General features: G+C 42.5%; 1 protein-coding gene across 1 annotated transcript in view; it reads right to left on the reverse strand.

The window, feature by feature from the left end:
• Nucleotides 1–24,673, reverse strand: part of TTLL10 (tubulin tyrosine ligase like 10) — a 68,721-nt gene that overhangs the window by 10,707 nt on the left and 33,341 nt on the right. Inside the window, exons 4-8 of the mRNA XM_069741246.1 lie at nucleotides 21,807–21,925; nucleotides 21,317–21,428; nucleotides 19,341–19,426; nucleotides 12,273–12,438; nucleotides 2,970–3,141 (exon numbers count right to left, since the gene is read on the reverse strand). Of these exons, the coding sequence (XP_069597347.1) occupies nucleotides 2,970–3,141; nucleotides 12,273–12,438; nucleotides 19,341–19,426; nucleotides 21,317–21,428; nucleotides 21,807–21,925 (655 nt within the window). The remainder of the gene's footprint in view (nucleotides 1–2,969; nucleotides 3,142–12,272; nucleotides 12,439–19,340; nucleotides 19,427–21,316; nucleotides 21,429–21,806; nucleotides 21,926–24,673) is intronic.

The following is a 24,673-nucleotide window of genomic DNA, read 5'->3' on the forward strand; positions in this document are numbered from 1 at the left end:
TGTTCACTGTGCAAGTAGCCCATGTGTTCCTGTTTCCATAATTGTTCTCTTGTGTCTACAAGACTGGGGAGTTCCACCACTCCTCTTGGGCTATCTGCACAAAAGCTGTTCTACCCCGTATGCACACATGGATTTTTCCTCTCTGAACCCTGTTCACACAGGTTATATACAGATGATCAGGTTTTTAAATACATCAGATAGGGATTGCATACATTAGTTAGGACTGCTCTGATAAGGGTATACCGTGAAGATTGGTAGAGCAGCTTAGTATACATTTTTTGCAAAAAACGTATCAACCAAATACCCTGTTTTTTACATCTTTTACTAGCACTTGCGGATTACTGCAACATTTTTTCAAACTGAGTGTTTTTGGTTTTACTATTCTCTTTTGTGTCTTCAGGTTTCTTGGTGGTGTGTGAACATGATCATACAGACTTGCTCACTGTGCAAGTAGCCCATGTGTTCCTGTTTCCATAATTGTTCTCTTGTGTCTACAAGACTGGGGAGTTCCACCACTCCTCTTGGGCTATCTGCACAAAAGCTGTTCTACCCTGTATGCACACATGGATTTTTCCTCTCTGAACCCTGTTCACACAGGTTATATACAGATGATCAGGTTTTTAAATACATCAGATAGGGATTGCATACATTAGTTAGGACTGCTCTGATAAGGGTATACCGTGAAGATTGGTAGAACAGCTTAGTATACATTTTTTGCAAAAAACGTATCAACCAAATACCCTGTTTTTTACATCTTTTACTAGCACTTGCGGATTACTGCAACATTTTTTCAAACTGAGTGTTTTTGGTTTTACTATTCTCTTTTGTGTCTTCAGGTTTCTTGGTGGTGTGTGAACATGATCATACAGACTTGTTCACTGTGCAAGTAGCCCATGTGTTCCTGTTTCCATAATTGTTCTCTTGTGTCTACAAGACTGGGGAGTTCCACCACTCCTCTTGGGCTATCTGCACAAAAGCTGTTCTACCCTGTATGCACACATGGATTTTTCCTCTCTGAACCCTGTTCACACAGGTTATATACAGATGATCAGGTTTTTAAATACATCAGATAGGGATTGCATACATTAGTTAGGACTGCTCTGATAAGGGTATACCGTGAAGATTGGTAGAGCAGCTTAGTATACATTTTTTGCAAAAAACGTATCAACCAAATACCCTGTTTTTTACATCTTTTACTAGCACTTGCGGATTACTGCAACATTTTTTCAAACTGAGTGTTTTTGGTTTTACTATTCTCTTTTGTGTCTTCAGGTTTCTTGGTGGTGTGTGAACATGATCATACAGACTTGTTCACTGTGCAAGTAGCCCATGTGTTCCTGTTTCCATAATTGTTCTCTTGTGTCTACAAGACTGGGGAGTTCCACCACTCCTCTTGGGCTATCTGCACAAAAGCTGTTCTACCCTGTATGCGCACATGGATTTTTCCTCTCTGAACCCTGTTCACACAGGTTATATACAGATGATCAGGTTTTTAAATACATCAGATAGGGATTGCATATATTAGTTAGGACTGCTCTGATAAGGGTATACCGTGAAGATTGGTAGAGCAGCTTAGTATACATTTTTTGCAAAAAACGTATCAACCAAATACCCTGTTTTTTACATCTTTTACTAGCACTTGCGGATTACTGCAACATTTTTTCAAACTGAGTGTTTTTGGTTTTACTATTCTCTTTTGTGTCTTCATGCTCTGGAGTAGTTGGAGGCATGTGATGGAGCATTGTCCTACATGAAAATCATGGTTTTTTTTAACGATACCGAATTCTTCCTGTACCACTGCTTGAAGAAGTTGTCTTCCAGAAACTGGCAGTAGGTCTGCGAGTTGAGCTTCACTCCATCCTCAACCTGAAAAGGTCCCACAAGTTCATCTTTGATGATCCCAGCCCATACCAGTCCCCCACCTCCACCTTGCTGGCGTCTGAGTCGGAGTGGAGCTCTCTGCCCTTTACTGATCCAGCCTCTGGCCCATCCATCTGGCCCATCAAGAGTCACTCTCATTTCATCAGTCCATAAAACCTTTGAAAAGTCAGTCTTAAGATATTTCTTGGCCCAGTCTTGACGTTTTATCTTATGTTTCTTGTTCAAAGGTGGTCGTTTTTCAGCCTTCCTTACCTTGGCCATGTCCCCGAGTATCGCACACCTTGTGCTTTTTGTTACTCCAGTAACGTTGCAGCTCTGAAATATGGCAAAACTGGTGGCAAATGGCATCTTGGCAGCTTCACGCTTGATTTTCCTCAATTCATGGGCAGTTATTTTGTGCCTTTTTTTGCCCAACGTGCATCTTGTGACCCTTTTGGCTATTTGCCATGAAACGCTTGATTGTTTGGTGATCACGCTTCAAAAGTTTGGCAATTTCAAGACTGCTGCATCTCTCTGCAAGACATCTCACAATTTTGGACTTTTCAGAGCCCGTCAAATCTTTCTTCTGACTCATTTTGCCAAAGGAAAGGAAGTTGCCTAATAATTAAGCACACCTTATATAGGGTCTTGATGTCATTAGACAACACCCCTCCTCATTACAGAGATTCACATCACCTGATTTACATAATTGGTAGTTGGCTCTCAAGCCTGAACAGCTTGGAGTAGGACAACATGTATAAAAAGTATCATGTGATCAAAATACAACTTGCCTAATAATTCTGCACACAGTGTACAGTATAAGCTATACACACCCCTGGCCAGTGGGCGTGGCCTTACTTCCATACACTTGTATGGAGCGAGGCCATGCCCTCTAGCCAGCCATGCCCACTACACCTCCGCGTTACTAGACAGCCTCACTCAATACAAGTGTATGTAGAAGGAGGCCGATCTGATATTGATCACTTATTAATACACCATCAATGTCTAAGGAGTGGCAAATTCTTTTACAGATGCCTTGACCCTGTGACTATGGAAGAAAGTCAATTTTGCCAAAAATTTTGCAGAAATGTTTAGAAAATGCCACGTACCTGATTGGTTAGGTGACCTGTGAGGTCATCAGACTCTGGATCGTAAGGGTTGCAGGTTAGACGAACATAACCATGGCGGAAAAACACAAAGTAGGGTACGGTAGAAGCAATCAGCAGGTAGGAGCGAATGTCGAACTTCTTCCCTTCGAGAAGCAAAGGGTTTGGTATATACCTGCAGCGCAGAAAACAGGGTGTGATAATATAGACAACTTTATTGACAGTATTGATGTGCGATCAAATGGATTAATAATGCAATAAGAACATATTTTCAGCGATTGAACGTGTATAAGGGAATTCTCAACTAGTTGCCAATTTATCTGCAATTTTTCAATTCGTTTTAGTATCTCTATGACAAAACTATCAGCACTGACGTCCTCTCACTGTTCGATTCACCCGAAAGTGGTTGCTGAATTCCCAGCTTTTGCTTTCATACAGGCTATGATAATCCCTCCTGATTGTCTGCGATATACCATGAGTTGTGATAGCTGCTGTCACACCGGTAAATCGCATGCCTCCTCAGCGCCGCTCGACTCACTGTGGTCACTGCACTGATTCTCCTCGTGTCAGGCCAGCTCGCAGAGTCTGCCTCTTGTAGGGTGCCTCAGCACTACTGCATCAGCATGTGGTTTCCATTTGGCTTTAGGGGGCATGGTCGGTTTCTGCAAGAATTTAACCCTCCAGGTTCTCTGGACTATCCCATGCCAGCAGGGTCTATATTAGGCAGCTCCTCCCACCAGCCCTCGCTTGAACATTGGTTCCTAGTCTGCTAGCACAAGCATATCTCCATATTCTATCTCCAGCTACCAACCTAGCATGTTTACTCTGTCAGTTTGACTTTTTCCATTCCTGACTCCAGCTTTGTATTGTGAACTCGTGCTATCTGCCCAAACCTCGGACTACACCTCTGTCTTGCCCTCCAGTACCCCGCACCCGTGCCTCTGATCCCCTGAACTGCAGCTGTAGTCTCAAGGACTGCTCTGGAGTGGTTCCTGGTGTCTATTAGAAGCCCAGACTATCCTCTTTATCTGAGTCCCTAGTGAAATCCAGGTCAAAACTTATGTAGTCACAGCCCCCCACAGGGTAGCCCAGCCCGTGGCGCATTATAGGAAATCCCACATGGCCATGCCTTGGATCATGTGAGCCTTCTCTTCCTGATGCATCTACAACGTGGAAATGGTGGAAGCCTTTTTAGGTGATTCGCTCCGCACTTAAAGCCCCCCGAACCTGCTTCTTTATGACATGTATGGCATATTTTGTGACTATGCCACAATGTACCTGATGGGAATAACTCTTTATATTGACCACTACTTGGACAACCCCTTTTAAATTAAACAGGGCCCCATTGAATATAAGAACAGGCTATATTCACCTCTGAGACCAGGACCAGATACATCAGCCTGGAACACTAGTGAACACGTTTCTCACTTTTCAGTCGTTTTTTGTTCCTTTAGTCTTGATATAGACATGGCACTGCTCCCTGCCCAGTTCTTCTCACACAATACCCTTTTTACTGAAAACGACCAGGGTGAATCTGGACTTTATTGTAGTCCTGCCATCATCTATTACTCCATGGTTGTTACAGAGCCTTAGTCCTGGGAGCAGACAGCTCTGGTTATTGTGCTACTATTGCTGCCATTATTTGCTGAGGCTTTTTATGGCATTTATTTGTATGGGTCCATTATATTGCTTAGAGTATTGTTTTTAGATGTCAGGCCATTTCTGCCATTATATTCCCATAACAAAGGACAAAGACAAAACGGTCTTTTCATTAATCCCTTAATAGAGGCAGAAGAAATGTTTGAAAGCAGCTTGGAATTTTTAGTGACATTTTTATTAGTCTTATTTCTGAAACTGATAAAGAGAACAGTGCGATCTGAAAATGGCCACGAATTTCATGGTAGATCATGGTAGATCATGGTAGATCCCTCCATACATACAGTATCTATGGTTTTGTTGCGGTTTCTAACCTCCTGGAACAAATATAAGTTTTTCTTTCAGACCTATAAATTATGTGAATATCGATATCTCATCTTTAGGGGTCTTTTGTGTCTTACATTCCTTTCTTTTCTACATTTATTAGATGTTTATCCAATAAAGGAGCAAAGTAAAGAAGCACTTAATAAGCCATGCACTGTACGTAACAATTTAAGAGGAAACCTCCTGATTTGAAGATTTTTATGCTCAGTCAGTAGTCTAACCTCATCCAGTCCTTTATATGAATCCACATAGAAATGGTTTCCTAGTGAAGCCTATTAGGGTTCCACACAGCATGGTACCCATTTCATGCCCCTACAATGCCCTCCATACATTATGATATCCATAGAGTCCATTCTTCCCAACACACAGCATTACTTCCCCGTCAGTCCCACACACAGTATGATGCCCCACAATACATCCCCTACAGCAGGGGTGTCAAACTGCATTCCTCGAGGGCCGCAAACTATGCGTGTTTTCAAGATTTCCTTAGCTTTGCACAAGGTGCTGCAATCATTATGTGTGTAGGTGATTAAATTATCACCTGTGCAGTACAAGGAAATCCTGAAAACATGACCTGTTTGCAGCCCTCGAGGAATGCAGTTTGACACCCCCTGCCTTACAGTGTGATGCCCCAATTAGACCCCACCCTCAGAGCCCCATAGACCATATAATGCTCCCACACTACCTGGTCCCCTTAAATAGTTTGATGCCCACCATACACAGCCAGCCACATGGTCTGATGCTCCCCACACGCACACAGGTCTGGTACACAAACACACACAGATTCATCAGAAGGAAGGACAGGCATTGATGAGCAGTCAGTCAGGATTGATGGGTGAAGAGTTTGTCCACTACTTTTTGATTGATGACCTATTCTTAGGATAGGTCACAAAAGTCTGATAGGTCAGAGTTTGACATTTGTCGCCCCCCCATTGATCATCGGTTAACGGTGTCTGTGGTGGCGGCCACTGGAAGGAAGTATTCACATGCCAAGCTGCTCCATCTTCTGGGAGTGGCCGGGGATTTGTACTACACTTTCACCTCTTATTCAAATCAATGGGAAGCAGATGAGCAGTACCCTGCGGTGGCCACTATCAGAAGACGGCCAGCTTCGCAAGTGTGTACTTCCGAATGGCAGCCGCCGACACCGATAACAGCTGATCAGCGGGGGTGCAAGGTGTCAGACTCCGACTGATCAGACATTGATGACGTATCCTGAGGATAGGTCATCAATACTAAAGTAGTGGACAACCTCGTTAAACTTTAAAATATGCTTGTACAATCATTTTGACATGTATATTCAAAATAAATATGCCAACATCATAAGATCCAAGTTATACTGAACTGTTATTATCTAACTTATTTTGCTTGTGTTTGCATATTTATAGCTTCACTTTTATTGCTTCCTTTTCCTGTACCTCTCTCAGCTGTGACCCTAACTGTAAATGCTCACGGAGGTCCTTTTTTGGTGTTAGTTCTAGTGTAATGCGCTGAAATGAATAGTTTTTGGTGCATGGACTAGAAGGCTAATATCATGTCTTCTTTGCTAGTAAAGGCCGAGAGATAAAAAGCAAGAGGTGTAACACCGTAGGCAACAGGTGAGGGTGAGTCGGAGTGTTGGTCGCTCACCTGACCAGCTTATGAGCGGCACAACTACGTGAAGAGTGATGCACTGCATATTCCAATCATGGCTGCTGTACTCACACCAAATGGAAAGAGGACATAACAAGTAAAGGAGAGCGGAGGGCGGTGAATCCCGGGCGCTGCAGCTGAAAAGGTTCATCCAGGTGATAAGTATAAAAAAAACTTTAAGGTAAATCAATTCCTTCCTCAGACAGAACCTAATTTTTACCGGAGGAAGGAGAAGGTTCTACTCTGAAACGTGTTGCAATAAATTGGAAGTTTTTTATACTTACCACCTGGATTAACCATCTCAGTAGCAGCGCCCGGGATCCACCGAACTCCTTTTTTTGCTATCTTTGCAAGCTCAGATGTTTGCCCTCTAAACATTTTTTACCTTTAGTATTGAGGACAATATAAAGTAATCATCATCAGCCATATTTCATCTCATGTTTAATATGCATTATCTGTCGTTCAGTCACCAAAAATTTCCTTCTGTCCCGTTTCCATCTCTTCCAGGTAATCAATGACTGAAAGACCCGACCCCTCAATCTCTCTCCAATCATGGAGTGAAAACATTGGATTTATATGTCCATGAAGCATGGGGCAGACAGGAAAGGTGGAGATTGGTGTAGGTGTAGGGTTGGTGTAGAACAGAGAACCCTGGAAAATGAAGCTCAACATTGGCAGCAGTGAGGAAGGAAGTAGCTAGCTTCTCCTCCTATTTGTCTTCCTAAAAATCAAAACACTTGGTGGCTTATTATTTGAAGGACCCAATTTGTAGGGTTCATTGTCTAATAGTTTCCCCCTCGATATATATATTAATTCTATGGGCTGGTATTATTTTGACAATAGGATTTTTTTTACTTATATTTTACTACTTTAAAAAAAACTTTAAAAAAACAAACAAGATTTTGTTTCTCAGTGTTTCAAGACCCATCTCCTTTTATTTTTCCATTGACAGAGCTATATGGGGTCACGTTAGTTGCAGGGTAAGGGCTGATTCAGACGACCCATGCAAGGACCTGGCTGTGGGTCTCCTGCTATAAGCTTGACAACCTCATAAGCTTTCAAGGTCCAGGAGATCCACAGCCAGGCCTGTAGATGGACGTCAAATGAGGTTTACGGCCAAGTTTTCTCAGAGTACTATTGATTGCTGGGGGACACTTTTAATCTGGTCACCCCTGGTCAAAATTACTGTTATTGGGAACAGTTAAGCAAGTAAAAGATGAAATGATCTATAAAAGGCCTAAAATTAAAGATGACACATTTCCTTTGTATTTTAGGCAAAGAAAAATTATACATTATTATTTACATTTAATAATTACAAAAATTAAAATGGACCAATGCAACAGTTTGTGCACCCTTGGAGATTTGTGAGCTCAGATAACTTTGATCAAGGTTTCAGACGATCATCTGAAGGTCATCGTTAGGAAAGGCAAATTTCCCAGCTTTATAAAAACCCAGCCTCCTCTGTCCTTGTGCCAAGAAACAGCAGCCATGGGTTCTTCTAAGCAGCTGCCTAGCACTCTGAAAATGAAAATGGTGGAGGCCCACACAGCAGGAGAAGGCTATAAGAAGAGAGTAGAGCGTTTTCAAGTTGTATTTTCGTCAGTTTGAAATGTAGTTAAGAAATGGCAGCTAACAGGAAGAGTGAGTCAAGATAAGGTCCGGAAGACCAAGCAAAATTTTAGTGAGAATTGCTCATAGGATTTCTAAAGAGGCAAATTAGAATTCCCATTTGACAGCAACAAACCTTCACAAAGATTTAGTAGGCTCTAGAATTGTGGAACATTGGTCTACTGTTCTGGGACACCTGCACAAATATGTCCTTCATGGAAGAGTCATCAGAAGAAAACCTATCCTGCGTCCTCACCATAAAATTCAGTGTCAGACATATGACTAAGAACAGCTAAACAAGACTGATGCATTTTGGAAAAAAGTCCTGTGGACCGATGAGGTTAGAATAGAACTCTTTAGCCACAATGATCAAAGGTATGTGTGGAGAAAACAGGGCACAGAATTTCAGGAAAAGAACATCTTGCCAACCATTAAGCATGGAGGTGCATAAATTATGCTTTGTTGTGTTGCAGCCAATGGCACGGGGAATATTTCACGGGTAAAGGGAAGACTGGATTAAATGAAATTTCAAGAAATTCTTGATACAAACATAACACCATCTGTAAAAAGCTGAAGATTAAAAGAGGATGGCTCCTACAAGTGGATAATGATCCTAAACACACATCAAAATCCACAATAGATGACATCAAAAGGCACAAGCTGAAGGTTTTACAATGGCCCTCACAGTCCCCTGATCTGAACATCATTGAAAATCTGTGGCTGGACCTCAAAATTGCAGTGCATGCAAAACGACCCAGGAATCTCACAGAACTGGGAGAATTTTCCAAGGAAAAATGGAGGAAAATTCCTCAAAGACGAATTGAAAGACTCTTGGCTGGCAGCAAGAAGTATTTACAAGCTGTGATACTTGCAAAAGTGGATGTTACTAGGTACGAACAATGCAGGGTGCCCACATTTTTTAATAGGTCCATTTTCATTTACGCAATTTTTAAAATGTAAAAAATGACAATTTTTTTTTTTGCCTAAAATACAAAGGGAATGCGCCATCTGTAACTTTAGCTCTTTCAGAGATCATTTAATCTTCAACTTGCTTAACTGTTCACAATAACAGCAATTTTGACCAGGGCTGCCCAAACACTTACAAGGCGCTGCAGGGAATGATCAAAATGGAGAGCCCTATTAAAAGAGCAATTTCATAGTAAAATAATATGAATGATTCTTTTTTCTGCTAGTTGCAGAATAAAGCCTGCGAAATTCAGACAAAAACATTGCATATATATTATAAGTCAGACAAAGAGAGCAACATTGGTCACATCTCTGCAGCTTTGTTGATCATTTCCTTGAATTTTTCAGAGCCAACCGATCAAATCCTGCCCTATAGATGGACACCAGGGGGAGCTCTAATAAAAGGAAACGTGATTCTGTCCTCGGTGCAGCGTGGTCACCTTAAATATCCAAATGAGATTTGTTCTTTTTATTTTTTAGTAAACGCACAGGGTATAAATAAACCTGAGGATACCGTGTTACAGTGTGATATTGCCTCTGCTATGTAACTTTCGTGATGTAACTACGGCAATGCTGCACCGAAAATATCTGCATGAAGGAAGAGGGTTATGTCACCGTAATGTAGTGGATAACCCATATTTTACATAGCCAACAGTGATGAGCGAGCGTGCTCTAAGCATGGCGTGATTTAGATGTGTTCGGAAAATATGTACGAGTCCCCGCGCCTGCATGTCTTGCGGCTGTTTGACAGGGACTCGCACATATTTTTCTAGCATGCCAAAGTCACTCGATTAGCTCCCGGTGAAAGTGCTCGGAGTATACCTTATCCGAGCATGTTTGCTCATCACTAATAGCCAACCGTCTAAATCCTCTTCGGTCTCCTCTGTGAGCTAGCATCACACAGTGTCATAGCGTGGGAGGGTCACAGAGGCGGCTGCAAAAATCTTAGAGCTGCAAAATTTCAGCAGAAAACAAAATTAAAGCAGCCGTGGTGTCACTATTATATCTAGTGCACTGGTTCCAGACATCCGAATCTATCAGCGACCACCACTTTGAAACATACTGGCATCAGTAAATGGCCGATGCCACTGAATCATGTGGCAGAGCAGGGAGCCTACAATCTAGATGTCAGCGTGTCGGCACAATAACGTCACTGCTTTGTGCTGCCAGTGCCGGCCTGGTGTATGTGCAAAGGAGATGAGAATTTCGTCTCTTAGGTATTTTTTATTACTGGGTGGCACACAAACTCAGGTGACATCATCACTGTGCTAGCGATCACAATTGGTGCCTTACCTAGGGAGCTGGCAACTTATGTGTCACGACTCTGTTGTGGGCGTCCCGGGACCAGGGGGTCCTTCCCTGTCACTAACACTAGGGGCACACTAGCTCACCTTGTTCCCTGGATTACTTCTGATGGTGAAGACGCCAGGGCCACATACCTTGCCTTAGCGCCTGAATCTGCTCTCAGTCTGTACCCTTCCCTCACCCAGGGAAGAAGGGAGCAGTAGTGTACCAAAATACACCAAACAGGCTAACAAGGTAATACACACATAGGGATAAAGTAAAATACAAATCGTACAAATCTACACACACATATAACAGAGGAATGCACCAGGGAGTGGAAGATGTAGTAGAAGTAAGGGAATTATCACACACTCAAAACTTAGTAACAGTCACAGATAAATCCACCAAACGCCTTCTCCAATAACAACCAAAAGACAGTTTGGGGGGTTATCCACCTTAGCGAACATTTTTATTTTACCTAAATTTATGTATTTAGGGCTAAAAATATTTTTGCAATTGGGTTTCATTAAAAAAAATTTGCCGTTGCTTTTTACAGGCTCCTTGTTTCACAGTACATTCAACTTTGATGTGATCCGTGGTCATAAATCAGCTGAGAAGAGCTTGGGAAAAGACAGATAAAAGAGTGTCGTTTTATACAACCCTAGCCTGAACTTGACAAGGACTTTCCTAATTTCTCAGAAACAGTTTCAGCAAATTTGTGGTTCCCCAAGAAAATTAAAAGAGTGGGGTTTACACAAAGCCTACTTACAACTGGGAGTTTTGGGTTGCAGATGCTCCTGGGACTAAGTCCTGCTTTTCCTTCACTGAGCATGCCCAAGGGACGACCTCTAATTGGAGGTCGGGGGTCACATGATCAGGTCCTGAAGCAGTTCCTATTGGACCACTAGGAAGGTACTGGAGAGCTTTCTCTATAAAAGGTTCGCATGGCCTCACAGCCATGCGCTAGTATCAACTTATGTTCATGAGAGTATGAGCTTAGCTACTTTGTGGTCTGTGTCAGCATGTGCTCAGGGTTGGCTATAAGCCACTAGTATTCCGGCACCTCCGGAGAGGAGTTTGTATGTGTGAATTTAGGGCTGGCGTATAGCCTCTAGAATTCCGGCACCTCCGGAGAGGAGTTGTTTTGTGTGCTGTTGCTGACTGTATGACCACTGTATGCTACCTGCTCCGGTAGTGAGCTTTGATCCTCTGTGAGGTTAACAGAGTACAGTGTTACCTTCAATCCCGGCAACTCTATGAAGCAACAGAGTTCACTCCTATACAGACCGGGTGATGGAACCCGTGTCTATTCAGCCGTAGTACAGCCATATAGTGCCGCCATTTACTAGCATCAGGTTCCACTCCTGCACGGTGGACCCCGGGCTGCGAATGCACCTATACTATCTCTATATTTACTCGGTGCATTCCGCCAACCCTAACAATATGTGAAAGTCATATACTTTTTTTTTCACTTTTTCTTTCATAAACTGACCCAGGCACTACCCATAGATATTAATGAGACCGATTCTCTGGCCAAGAACAGCAACTGGGGGCCTCTCATGAAGCCTCATAGGTGCGACCTTCATCTATTATATTTTTAAGATCTACAGTTTTTGTAAATGCATATTTTGCTTCTACTGGCAAGTGAATGACTCAAAAGTCAGCTCCAAATGGAATTTTCTTACTGCTCGACCTTTGGGACCCATTATTGTGTCAGATCCTGGGCTCCTTGGAGGATAGCGGCTCTAATCCCATTGAGGACAAGATAAACCATTTCTTCACAATATGTTTTCATAAATTCCTCCTGTTCTAAACTCCATCCAGCAGGACACCTACCTTTGCACTATTCGTGCCTGTGGTCCTTTTGATGGAGGTTTTCTAGAATCTTCAATTATGCCAAGCATTTGGCAGCGAAGAGCAGTGATCTGTTCTTGGTTTTTCAGCAAATAAATACCGCGCCCCTGATTCAGCCCAGTGGGTTTGCAAATCCATATTTGCCCATCTGAATAAAGAATTAATATCGCACTGGTCATATCATTACAAGACAACCGAGTCCTTTACTAACACCATGGAGCCTGGAACTGTGATTTCTGATTTTGCCCTTGTTCATGTAGTGTGTAAGATTCTGAAGAAAACATGTCCCAGATATGGCATATGACTTTAGCATCTAGTTGTACCTGTTAACCAACAAGCACTTATATCACCTATAAATGCTTATTGTACGGAGGAGGTGAGCTGTGACATCACCTATTGTGAATGGTGGATCCTGTGTTATCTACTGTATATAGAGGTGTTATCAGTCATTGTACAGGAGGAGGAGGTGAGCTGTGATATCACATATTGTGAATGGTGGATCCTGTGTTATCTACTGTATATAGAGGTGTTATCAGTCATTGTACAGGAGGAGGAGGGGAGCTGTGATATCACATATTGTGAATGGTGGATCCTGTGTTATCTACTGTATATAGAGGTGTTATCAGTCATTGTACAGGAGGAGGAGGGGAGCTGTGACATCACCTATTGTGAATGGTGGATCATGTGTTATCTACTGTATATAGGGGTGTTATCAGTCATTGTACAGGAGGAGGAGGGGAGCTGTGACATCACCTATTGTGAATGGTGGATCCTGTGTTATCTACTGTATATAGAGGTGTTATCACTCATTGTACAGGAGGAGGAGGTGAGCTGTGATATCACATATTGTGAATGGTGGATCCTGTGTTATCTACTGTATATAGAGGTGTTATCAGTCATTGTACAGGAGGAGGAGGGGAGCTGTGACATCACCTATTGTGAATGGTGGATCCTGTGTTATCTACTGTATATAGGGGTGTTATCAGTCATTGTAGAGGAGGAGGAGGGGAGCTGTGATATCACCTATTGTGAATGGTGGATCCTGTGTTATCTACTGTATATAGAGGTGTTATCACTCATTGTACAGGAGGAGGAGGTGAGCTGTGACATCACCTATTGTGAATGGTGGATCCTGTGTTATCTACTGTATATAGAGGTGTTATCACTCATTGTACAGGAGGAGGAGGTGAGCTGTGATATCACATATTGTGAATGGTGGATCCTGTGTTATCTACTGTATATAGAGGTGTTATCAGTCATTGTACAGGAGGAGGAGGGGAGCTGTGACATCACCTATTGTGAATGGTGGATCCTGTGTTATCTACTGTATATAGGGGTGTTATCAGTCATTGTAGAGGAGGAGGAGGGGAGCTGTGATATCACCTATTGTGAATGGTGGATCCTGTGTTATCTACTGTATATAGAGGTGTTATCACTCATTGTACAGGAGGAGGAGGTGAGCTGTGACATCACCTATTGTGAATGGTGGATCCTGTGTTATCTACTGTATATAGAGGTGTTATCACTCATTGTACAGGAGGAGGAGGTGAGCTGTGATATCACATATTGTGAATGGTGGATCCTGTGTTATCTACTGTATATAGAGGTGTTATCAGTCATTGTACAGGAGGAGGAGGGGAGCTGTGACATCACCTATTGTGAATGGTGGATCCTGTGTTATCTACTGTATATAGGGGTGTTATCAGTCATTGTAGAGGAGGAGGAGGGGAGCTGTGATATCACCTATTGTGAATGGTGGATCCTGTGTTATCTACTGTATATAGAGGTGTTATCACTCATTGTACAGGAGGAGGAGGTGAGCTGTGACATCACCTATTGTGAATGGTGGATCCTGTGTTATCTACTGTATATAGAGGTGTTATCACTCATTGTACAGGAGGAGGAGGTGAGCTGTGATATCACATATTGTGAATGGTGGATCCTGTGTTATCTACTGTATATAGAGGTGTTATCAGTCATTGTACAGGAGGAGGAGGGGAGCTGTGACATCACCTATTGTGAATGGTGGATCCTGTGTTATCTACTGTATATAGGGGTGTTATCAGTCATTGTAGAGGAGGAGGAGGGGAGCTGTGATATCACCTATTGTGAATGGTGGATCCTGTGTTATCTACTGTATATAGAGGTGTTATCACTCATTGTACAGGAGGAGGAGGTGAGCTGTGACATCACCTATTGTGAATGGTGGATCCTGTGTTATCTACTGTATATAGAGGTGTTATCACTCATTGTACAGGAGGAGGAGGTGAGCTGTGATATCACATATTGTGAATGGTGGATCCTGTGTTATCTACTGTATATAGAGGTGTTATCAGTCATTGTACAGGAGGAGGAGGGGAGCTGTGACATCACCTATTGTGAATGGTGGATCCTGTGTTATCTACTGTATATAGGGGTGTTATCAGTCATTGTACAGGAGGAGGAGGGGAGCTGTGACATCACCTATTGTGAATGGTGGATCCTGTGTTATCTACTGTATATAGGGGTGTTATCAGTCATTGTACAGGAGGAGGAGGGGAGCTGTGACATCACCTATTGTGAATGGTGGATCCTGTGTTATCTACTGTATATAGGGGTGTTATCAGTCATTGTACAGGAGGAGGTGGTGAGCTGTGACATCACCTATTGTGAATGGTGGATCCTGTGTTATCTACTGTATATAGAGGTGTTATCAGTCATTGTACAGGAGGAGGAGAGCTGTGATATCACATATTGTGAATGGTGGATCCTGTGTTATCTTCTGTATATAAAGGTGTCATCAGTCATTGTACAGGAGGAGGAGGTGAGCTGTGATATCACCTATTGTGAATGGTGGATCCTGTGTTATCTACTGTATATAGAGGTGTTATCAGTCATTGTACAGGAGGAGGAGGTGACCTGTGACATCACCTATTGTGAATGGTGGATCCTGTGTTATCTTCTGTATATAAAGGTGTCATCAGTCATTGTACAGGAGGAGGTGAGCTGTGATATCACCTATTGTGAATGGTGGATCCTGTGTTATCTACTGTATATAGAGGTGTTATCAGTCATTGTACAGGAGGAGGAGAGCTGTGATATCACATATTGTGAATGGTGGATCCTGTGTTATCTACTGTATATAGAGGTGTTATCAGTCATTGTACAGGAGGAGGAGGTGAGCTGTGATATCACCTATTGTGAATGGTGGATCCTGTGTTATCTACTGTATATAGAGGTGTTATCAGTCATTGTAGAGGAGGAGGAGGTGAGCTGTGAAATCACCTATTGTGAATGGTGGATCCTGTGTTATCTACTGTATATAGTTGTGTTATCAGTCATTGTAGAGGAGGAGGAGGAGGTGAGCTGTGACATCACCTATTGTGAAAGGTGGAACCTGTGTATTTACTCTATATCGAGGTATTATCAGTCATTGAACAGAAGGAGGAAGTGAGCTGTGACATCACCTATTGTGAATGGTGGATCCTGTGTTATCTACTGTATATAGAGGTGTTATCAGTCATTGTACAGGATGAGGAGGTGAGCTGTGACATCTATTTTGAATGGTGGATCCTGTGTTATCTACTGTATATAGAGGTGTTATCAGTCATTGTACAGGAGGAGGATGTGAGCTGTGACATCACCTATTGTGAATGGTGGATCCTGTGTTATCTACTGTATATAGGGGTGTTATCAGTCATTGTACAGGAGGAGGAGGGGAGCTGTGACATCACCTATTGTGAATGGTGGGTCCTGTGTTATCTACTGTATATAGGGGTGTTATCAGTCATTGTACAGGAGGAGGTGGTGAGCTGTGACATCACCTATTGTGAATGGTGGATCCTGTGTTATCTACTGTATATAGAGGTGTTATCAGTCATTGTACAGGAGGAGGAGAGCTGTGATATCACATATTGTGAATGGTGGATCCTGTGTTATCTACTGTATATAGAGGTGTTATCAGTCATTGTGCAGAAGGAGGAGGTGAGCTGTGACATCACCTATTGAGAATGGTGGATCCTGTGTTATCTACTGTATATAGAGGTGTTATCAGTCATTGTACAGGAGGAGGTGAGCTGTGATATCACCTATTGTGAATGGTGGATCCTGTGTTATCTACTGTATATAGAGGTGTTATCAGTCATTGTACAGGAGGAGGAGAGCTGTGATATCACATATTGTGAATGGTGGATCCTGTGTTATCTACTGTATATAGAGGTGTTATCAGTCATTGTACAGGAGGAGGAGGTGAGCTGTGATATCACCTATTGTGAATGGTGGATCCTGTGTTATCTAATGTATATAGAGGTGTTATCAGTCATTGTGCAGGAGGAGGAGGTGAACTGTGACATCACCTATTGAGAATGGTGGTTCCTGTGTTATCTACTGTATATAGAGGTGTTATCAGTCATTGTAGAGGAGGAGGAGGTGAGCTGTGACATCACCTATTGTGAATGGTGGATCCTGTGTTATCTACTGTATATAGTTGTGTTATCAGTCATTGTAGAGGAGGAGGAGGAGGTGAGCTGTGACATCACCTATTGTGAAAGGTGGAACCTGTGTATTTACTCTATATCGAGGTATTATCAGTCATTGAACAGGAGGAGGAAGTGAGCTGTGACATCACCTATTGTGAATGGTGGATCCTGTGTTATCTACTGTATATAGAGGTGTTATCAGTCATTGTACAGGATGAGGAGGTGAGCTGTGACATCTATTTTGAATGGTGGATCCTGTGTTATCTACTGTATATAGAGGTGTTATCAGTCATTGTACAGGAGGAGGATGTGAGCTGTGACATCACCTATTGTGAATGGTGGATCCTGTGTTATCTACTGTATATAGAGGTGTTATCAGTCATTGTACAGGAGGAGGAGGAGGTGAGCTGTGATATCACATATTGTGAAAGGTGGATCCCGTGTTATCTACTGTATATAGAGGTGTTATCAGTCATTGTACAGGAGGAGGATGTGAGCTGTGACATCACATATTGTGAATGGTGGATCCTGTGTTATCTAATGTATATAGAGGTGTTATCAGTCATTGTACAGGAGGAGGAGGTGAGCTGTGATATCACCTATTGTGAATGGTGGATCCTGTGTTATCTACTGTATATAGTTGTGTTATCAGTCATTGTAGAGGAGGAGGAGGTGAGCTGTGACATCACCTATTGTGAATGGTGGAACCTGTGTATTTACTCTATATCGAGGTATTATCAGTCATTGAACAGGAGGAGGAAGTGAGCTGTGACATCACCTATTGTGAATGGTGGATCCTGTGTTATCTACTGTATATAGAGGTGTTATCAGTCATTGTACAGGATGAGGAGGTGAGCTGTGACATCTATTTTGAATGGTGGATCCTGTGTTATCTACTGTATATAGAGGTGTCATCAGTCATGGTACAGGAGGAGGAGGTGAGCTGTGACATCACCTATTGTGAATGGTGGATCCCGTGTTATCTACTGTATATAGAGGTGTTATCAGTCATTGTACAGGAGGAGGATGTGAGCTGTGACATCACCTATTGTGATTGGTGGATCCTGTGTTGTCTACTGTATATAGAGGTGTTATCAGTTATTGTACAGGAGGAGGAGGTGAGCTGTGACATCACCTACTGTGAATGGTGGATCCTGTGTTATCTACTGTATATAGAGGTGTCATCAGTCATTGTACAGGAGGAGGAGGTGGTGAGCTGTGACATCTATTGTGAATGGTGGATCCTGTGTTATCTACTGTATAGAGAGGTGTTATCAGTCATTGTACAGGAGGAGGAGGTGAGCTGTGACATCACCTTTTGTGAATGGTGGATCCTGTGCTATCTACTTTATATCGAGATGTAATCAGTCATTGTACAGGAGGAGGAGGTGAGCTGTGACATCAACTATTGTGAATGGTGGATCCTGTGTTATCTACTGTATATAGAGGTGTTATCAGTCATTGTACAGGAGAAGGAAGTGAGCTGTGACATCACGTATTGTGAATGGTGGATCCTGTGTTATCTAATGTATATAGAGGTGTTATCGGTCATTGTACAGGAGGAGGAGGTGAGCTGTGACATCACCTATTGTGAATGGTGGATCCTGTGTTATCTACTGTATATAGAGGTGTTATCAGTCATTGTACAGGAGGAGGAGGTGAGCTGTGACATCACCTATTGTGAATGGTGGACCCTGTGTTATCTACTGTATATAGAGGTGTTATCAGTCATTGTACAGTAGGGGAGGTGAGCTGTGACATCACCTATTGTGAATGGTGGATCCTGTGTTATCTACTGTATATATAGGTGTTATCAGTCATTGTACAGGAGGAGGAGGTGAGCTGTGACATTACCTTTTGTGAATGGTGGATCCAGTGTTATCTACTGTATATAGAGGTGTTATCAGTCATTGTACAGGAGGAGGAGGAGATGAGCTGTGATATCACATATTGTGAATGGTGGATCCTGTGTTATCTACTGTATATAGAGGTGTTATCAGTCATTGTACAGAAGGAGGAGGAGATGAGCTGTGATATCCCATATTGTGAATGGTGGATCCTGTGTTATCTACTGTATATAGAGGTGTTATCAGTCATTGTACAGAAGGAGGAGGAGATGAGCTGTGATATCCCATATTGTGTATGGTGGATCCTGTGTTATCTACTGTATATAGAGGTGTTATCAGTCATTGACAGGAGGAGGAGGTGAGCTGTGACATCACCTATTGTGAATGGTGGATCCTGTGTTATCTACTGTATATACAGGTGTTATCAGTCATTGACAGGAGAAGGAGATCTGTGAAACGATTTTTGTACATAATGTGATGTTTGAGTTTAGTATGAAGCCTAGTGGTAAAAATATAGTGATATGGAAAATTGAATAAAAAACATTATCAAATGTAAGAAAACATGTAACATCAAAGCCTGATTTAAACAACAGTTAATTTATCCGATGGCACATTCCCTTTAAATAACTCAGGAAACTATTGTATATGTACATTTTAAGCACAAAACCAATCACTCCAGAGAAGCATAACAATTTTTTTAGAAAAGTTAAGAAAGTCACTGAGCACTAGAAACTATGTATTGTTACCTTCATATGTAGAAAAGAAGACTTCTGCCTCATCCTTCATGTCCAAGCGGACAGTCTCAGGAAAAAATTCTGCCATTTTCAGCACCCTAAAAAGCCAATAATCACACAATTGTCACACTGTATCTGTTTCCTTAATTGATTTAGGCCACGTTCATACGTTCAGTATTTGGTCAGTATTTTACATCAGTATTTGTAAGCAAAAATCAGGAGCAGAACAATCAGAGGTGAAGTGTAATAGAAATGCGTCACCACTTCTGGGTTTTTCACCCACTCCTGGTTATGGCTTACAAATACTGATGTGAAATACTGATCAAATACTGACCGTGTGAACTTGGCCTTACGGATTTGAAACTCATAGTTTTGTCTCCCTCTATACTGTGATAAGAGTCCAGCGCTCTATACTGTAGGAATGGTGTTAGTAGTCATATGTCCCCCCATTGTGTAGGTACTTTGAGAAATCTCTACTTGTTGGAAGTGTTCTTTGACAAGGTCAATTTTTCTACAGCATCACCACTGGAAAAAGGAGGCATGACACGGTGTCCTTTGCAAATCAGTGGAATGTTGGAGTAATACATGAAACGACAAGTCCTCCAAAGGAAGAGACGCTCTTTTCTGCCAATATTTACTCTAGACAAGAAATGAGCTCCATCAAAAAAAAAACAACTCCATCGAATTAAAAAAAAATAGAGTATATGTATAAGAATTTTCGAAGGGAGAGTTCAAAAGTTTGTAGGAAACACAGAAACCACATTTTGCATCAGAATTAGTGATGAGCGAGTATGCTCGTTACTCAAGTTTCTCAGGGTATGCTCGGGTGGTCTCCGAGTATTTCGGCATGCTCGGATTTTTAGTTTATGTTGACGCAGCTGCATGATTTGTGGCTGCTAGACAGCTTGAATACATGCAGGGATCCCCACATGTATTCTAGCTGTCTAGCAGCCGCAAATCATGCAGCTGCATTGACATAAACTAAAAATCTGAGCATGCTGAAATACTCGGAGACCACCCGAGCATGCTCTGAGAAACTCGAGTAACGAGCATACTCGCTCATCACTAATCAAAATCCACATACATTTCACACCATTCACTGCAAATCATGCAGGTTCTCCAAAACATATTGCGCATGCTCTGCGCTGGCTGGAGATTTATGCTCCCTGAAGCACAGGCAGCATGAATCAGGGATTGTCTATATTATTGCAGCTGAGGGTGTTTTACTCTGAAATGCTGAGAGAAAACATAGCTTGAAAAGTCAGCCAGGAATAAGTCCGAGGTCAGTCAACGGTGGCATCTTCCCGACCCACTGTCTCACTATGTATATTTATGAGGAGAGACCTGTCCATCTAGGAGAGCATGGTGGAGAAGAAACCTTTCCATCTAGGGGAGCATGGTGAAGGAGTAACCTGTCCATCTAGTGGAGCATGGTGGAGGAGTAACCTGTCCATCTAGGGGAGCGTGGTGGAGGAGAAATCTGTCCATCTAGGGCGCATGGTGGAGGAAAGACTTGTCCATATAGGGAAGCATGGTGGAAGAGAAACCTGTCCATCTAGGGGAGCATGGTGGAGGGGGGACCTGTCCATCTAGGGGAGCATGATGGAGAAAAGACCTGTCCATCTAGGGGAGCATGGTGAAGGAGAGACCAGTCCATTAGGGGAGCATGGTGAAGGAAAGATCTGGTCTTCTAGGAACGCATGGCGGAGGAGAGACCAGTCCATCTAGAGGAGAAGCCGCCAAGGACTCACGTTGGACTAGTCATTTGAGAAGCATGACCACTGTTTGACTTTTCAAGTTTTTCTGAAACGCCATTCAGAGTAAAACACACAAGGCTGCAATAACTCAACCAGTGTCTGATTCATGCATCCCATGGTTTGGCCGGCATGCATTTGCTGTCACATTCCCCTTAACAATGCTCTCTTACTTGTTCTTATTTGAAGTTTCCATACTTATACATTTGTGAATATCTAATATTCATCTCTTACCTGGCTTTATAGATTTTCTGCATGACCCTTTCATATTCTCTCAGGCTGTTTAGGAGCCCAATTTTGGAGGTGAGTACTTTATTGTTGGGTATTTGATACATCAGTTGTTCTCCTGGCAAAAAAAAACAACTAATTACGTAAGGAATCACCCAAACCTGCTGCCAAAATTCTACTTGCACTCAAAACCAAAAATTCAGATACAAGTAGAGTTGACCTCCATGCTCCCATTCATCCATACAGTATACTGAGGTGGAGAACATTCCTGGCTGGTTCCTTTTCCTGTTCATCAGTGTTGGTTCTTGGTCCTCTGCTCTACGGAGGAAGTGTATTTTATGCCAACTAATATGTGGGGAAGTGGTGTAAGAGTTATAGAAAGGGCATGGAAATGGAAACAAACACCGGCCTTTATCTTCTGGGTGGAGGAATTTTGGTCACTAATAAGGGCCCATTTCCATTTTCTTCTCTTTTTCCTACCCTACTGATCACTTACCTTCTCGGAAGGCATAGTACATAGCAGAATTCTTGGTCTCACACCACTTCAGCTTGTAATCATCCCTCTTGCTGTCGTAGATTCGCTGCCATCCTTTGCTCAGGCAATAAGCACTTACCCTACAAGAAAGATATATCAGCTACCCGGAAACTAATTTAATTCTGTGTAACTTTATTTTTAAGGTACAGTGACTTGCAATGCAATTACGGTAGCTAATTTTGGTCACAGTGTCTGGCTACACTATTTGGGCACTGTAATTGGCAGTGTTATGGGGCAGTGTGGCTGCATTCTGCTATTAGACTAAGCTGGATTGGCTGCATGAGTTATAGGGAATTCCATCAAACTGGAGAAGGGAGATGGAATTTTTTGATGAATAGTTTAAGAGCAGGTTAGCTAAAAAAAAAGGTCCAAAAATCGCTTAAAAAATGCTCGAAAGGCTCTTTCTATTGTAAGCCAACATTGCTGTTCATATGTTGGTCATCCAAATACCCATGCTTTGCTACATGGTGTAATCCATACAAGGTACAAGAATGATGCTCGAAGACCTTATAAAACTATATTCTTCTAACCTATCATATTTCCATTCCACCCACAGAGAATATGCCCTGGTGACCAGGCAAAATGGAGAATCTAGAATTATACCTTTTGTTGTTTACTTTGCCGAGTCTTGGGATTTCTATAAATATAGGAGCTTACGTCATGGAGCCATGGCACTCATTTACCCCGAGGAGTCCAACTGTGACTCAGCTGAGCTAAATCTCAGATTGGGTTGAAGCACGGTAGGTGTGGAGTCTCGAGTCTGGAGCACTGAATAGCACCACACCCCGTAAGGGCGGCATCATAGTGGAGGATGCCCTTTGACCAGATGAGGCTCTCCCTACTGTATCGAGGACTATCGCGCAATCTACAAATAACTATATCAGTTATGATTGCCATACATTCTGGTGTCCATCTGCAGCCAACCAACGTTTCCATCCAATGCCCCAAATAACAATTGTGCTCAATGCCTCCTGCACCCGATACTGCCAAACTAGTAAACGATATGCTGCCTAAGTAGAAGTGCCACACTCTTTCTATAGGATCTGCCTTCACCGGTAGTCACAATCTTCGGGTACCAGGTACCCCTTCAACCTGGGGTGGCGAATGCGCTCTCGGTGTTGGCACAGGTAGAACTTTTCTGATGCCTGCCCTGTTACATTTTCTGTCTCCGACCCTGCATTTCGGGACACTTTAGAGATCTCATTAAGCGTCTCATGATGAGCTGCCCAAGTACCTGCCATACGATGTCTATTCTATGGCCATGATTGATCGCTGCCTTTGCACCTGTTTTTTGTCTAATGTTCTGTGTTTTGCAAAACTTTTCAAAACGTTGCAAAATTTGGCAAAATTTCTCTCCCGACATCCCTTTCCACCCCCCCACCTCCCCCACCATCAATCCTGTTTATTTTCCAGTATGCAAACATTTTGGGACAATATTTACGACTTTTTGGCACCAAACTGCAACTTTTGGAGCCAAAATTTGCAAGAAAAGTTCAAGACAGGAAAAAAAAGCTCTTTTTTGACTTGGCGCCAATAAATCACATGTGCCATCTTGATACTAATACCACAAGACAGAAAAGGAAAGTGACTTGGAAAGAAAAACGTAAATGATAAAATTGGGGCCTATGAGTTTATCTGATGTAACAGCTATTGCACAGCAGGGGGCGCTCTACTTTCCCTCACAGATTTTGCTTGTCCTGTGATTTTATTGCACGTTTTTACAGTTGGGAGACTTTGACACAATGACAGTTACCTAATATAAGGTGTTTTGTTGCAAATGTGATTGAACGTTAAGAAAATCGGACATGTAAAATAAATGTGACTTTTTTAAGACCTGTTCATTCTGACCTTCTACATTCAGATGGATAAATGCAAGATATTCATGTGTTTGGACCTATTACAACAAAATTCCCCCCCAAAGAATTATTGGTTACTATGGAAACGAATAGTTTTTAGAGCAAAAAAAAAATTTTTTTCATGGTGAGCGCTTGAACCGAAAATACAGTCTTGTGAATCCCTAACCCTAAGGCTACTTTCACACTAGCGTTGTTTGGCGTACGTCGCAGTGCGTCGTTTTGGAGAAAAAACGCATCCTGCAAATGTGCCCGCAGGATGCGTTTTTTCTCCATAGACGTGCATTAGCCGACGCATTGCGACGTATGGCCACACGTCGCATCCGTCGTGCGACGGATGCGTCGTGTTTTGGTGGACAAAAAAAAAGTTACATGTGATAATAGTAGTAAAGTTATTAGTAATATACTGAAAGGATAGGAAATAGATAAGGAATAATGTTAGGTACAAGCCCGCAGATGGGTGGGGCAATAGTGTTAATAAAAGGGGAAGCACTTCCTGATTGGAGAAAGATAGGAGGAGATGAAAAGATAATTTGGTTGACTGTGGAGGTCACATGCAGTGGGCTGCTAGGGTCAACATGAGCCCATGACTTGGAGCAGTATATTGCCACTTCACCATTACATGCAGGTCCGTCTGTCAGGCCCGGGACCTCAAGACTGGCGTCAGGGACATCAGGCACATCAGGATTGTGGGGAAAGATGGACACGGACTCCTTAGAACTATATATTTAGCAAAAATATTTATACACTGTACATGCACACACATTTTACAGAGAGGGAGATAAACACCGAATTACAGAGGATGTAAATAAGGGTTCACTCATACCTGCATAGAAAATTAGGCCCCATTCTCTCCCGGGAGAGCGGGACGATTTGTTCCCACTTGTCATCTGTGTGCAATCCATTTTTTTAAAGGGAATCTGTCACCCCCAAAATCGTATATGAGCTGCAGCCTTCGGCATCAGGGGCTTATCT

This window comes from Ranitomeya imitator, chromosome 10, assembly GCF_032444005.1.
Source record: "Ranitomeya imitator isolate aRanImi1 chromosome 10, aRanImi1.pri, whole genome shotgun sequence".
Taxonomy (NCBI): Eukaryota; Metazoa; Chordata; class Amphibia; order Anura; family Dendrobatidae; genus Ranitomeya; species Ranitomeya imitator.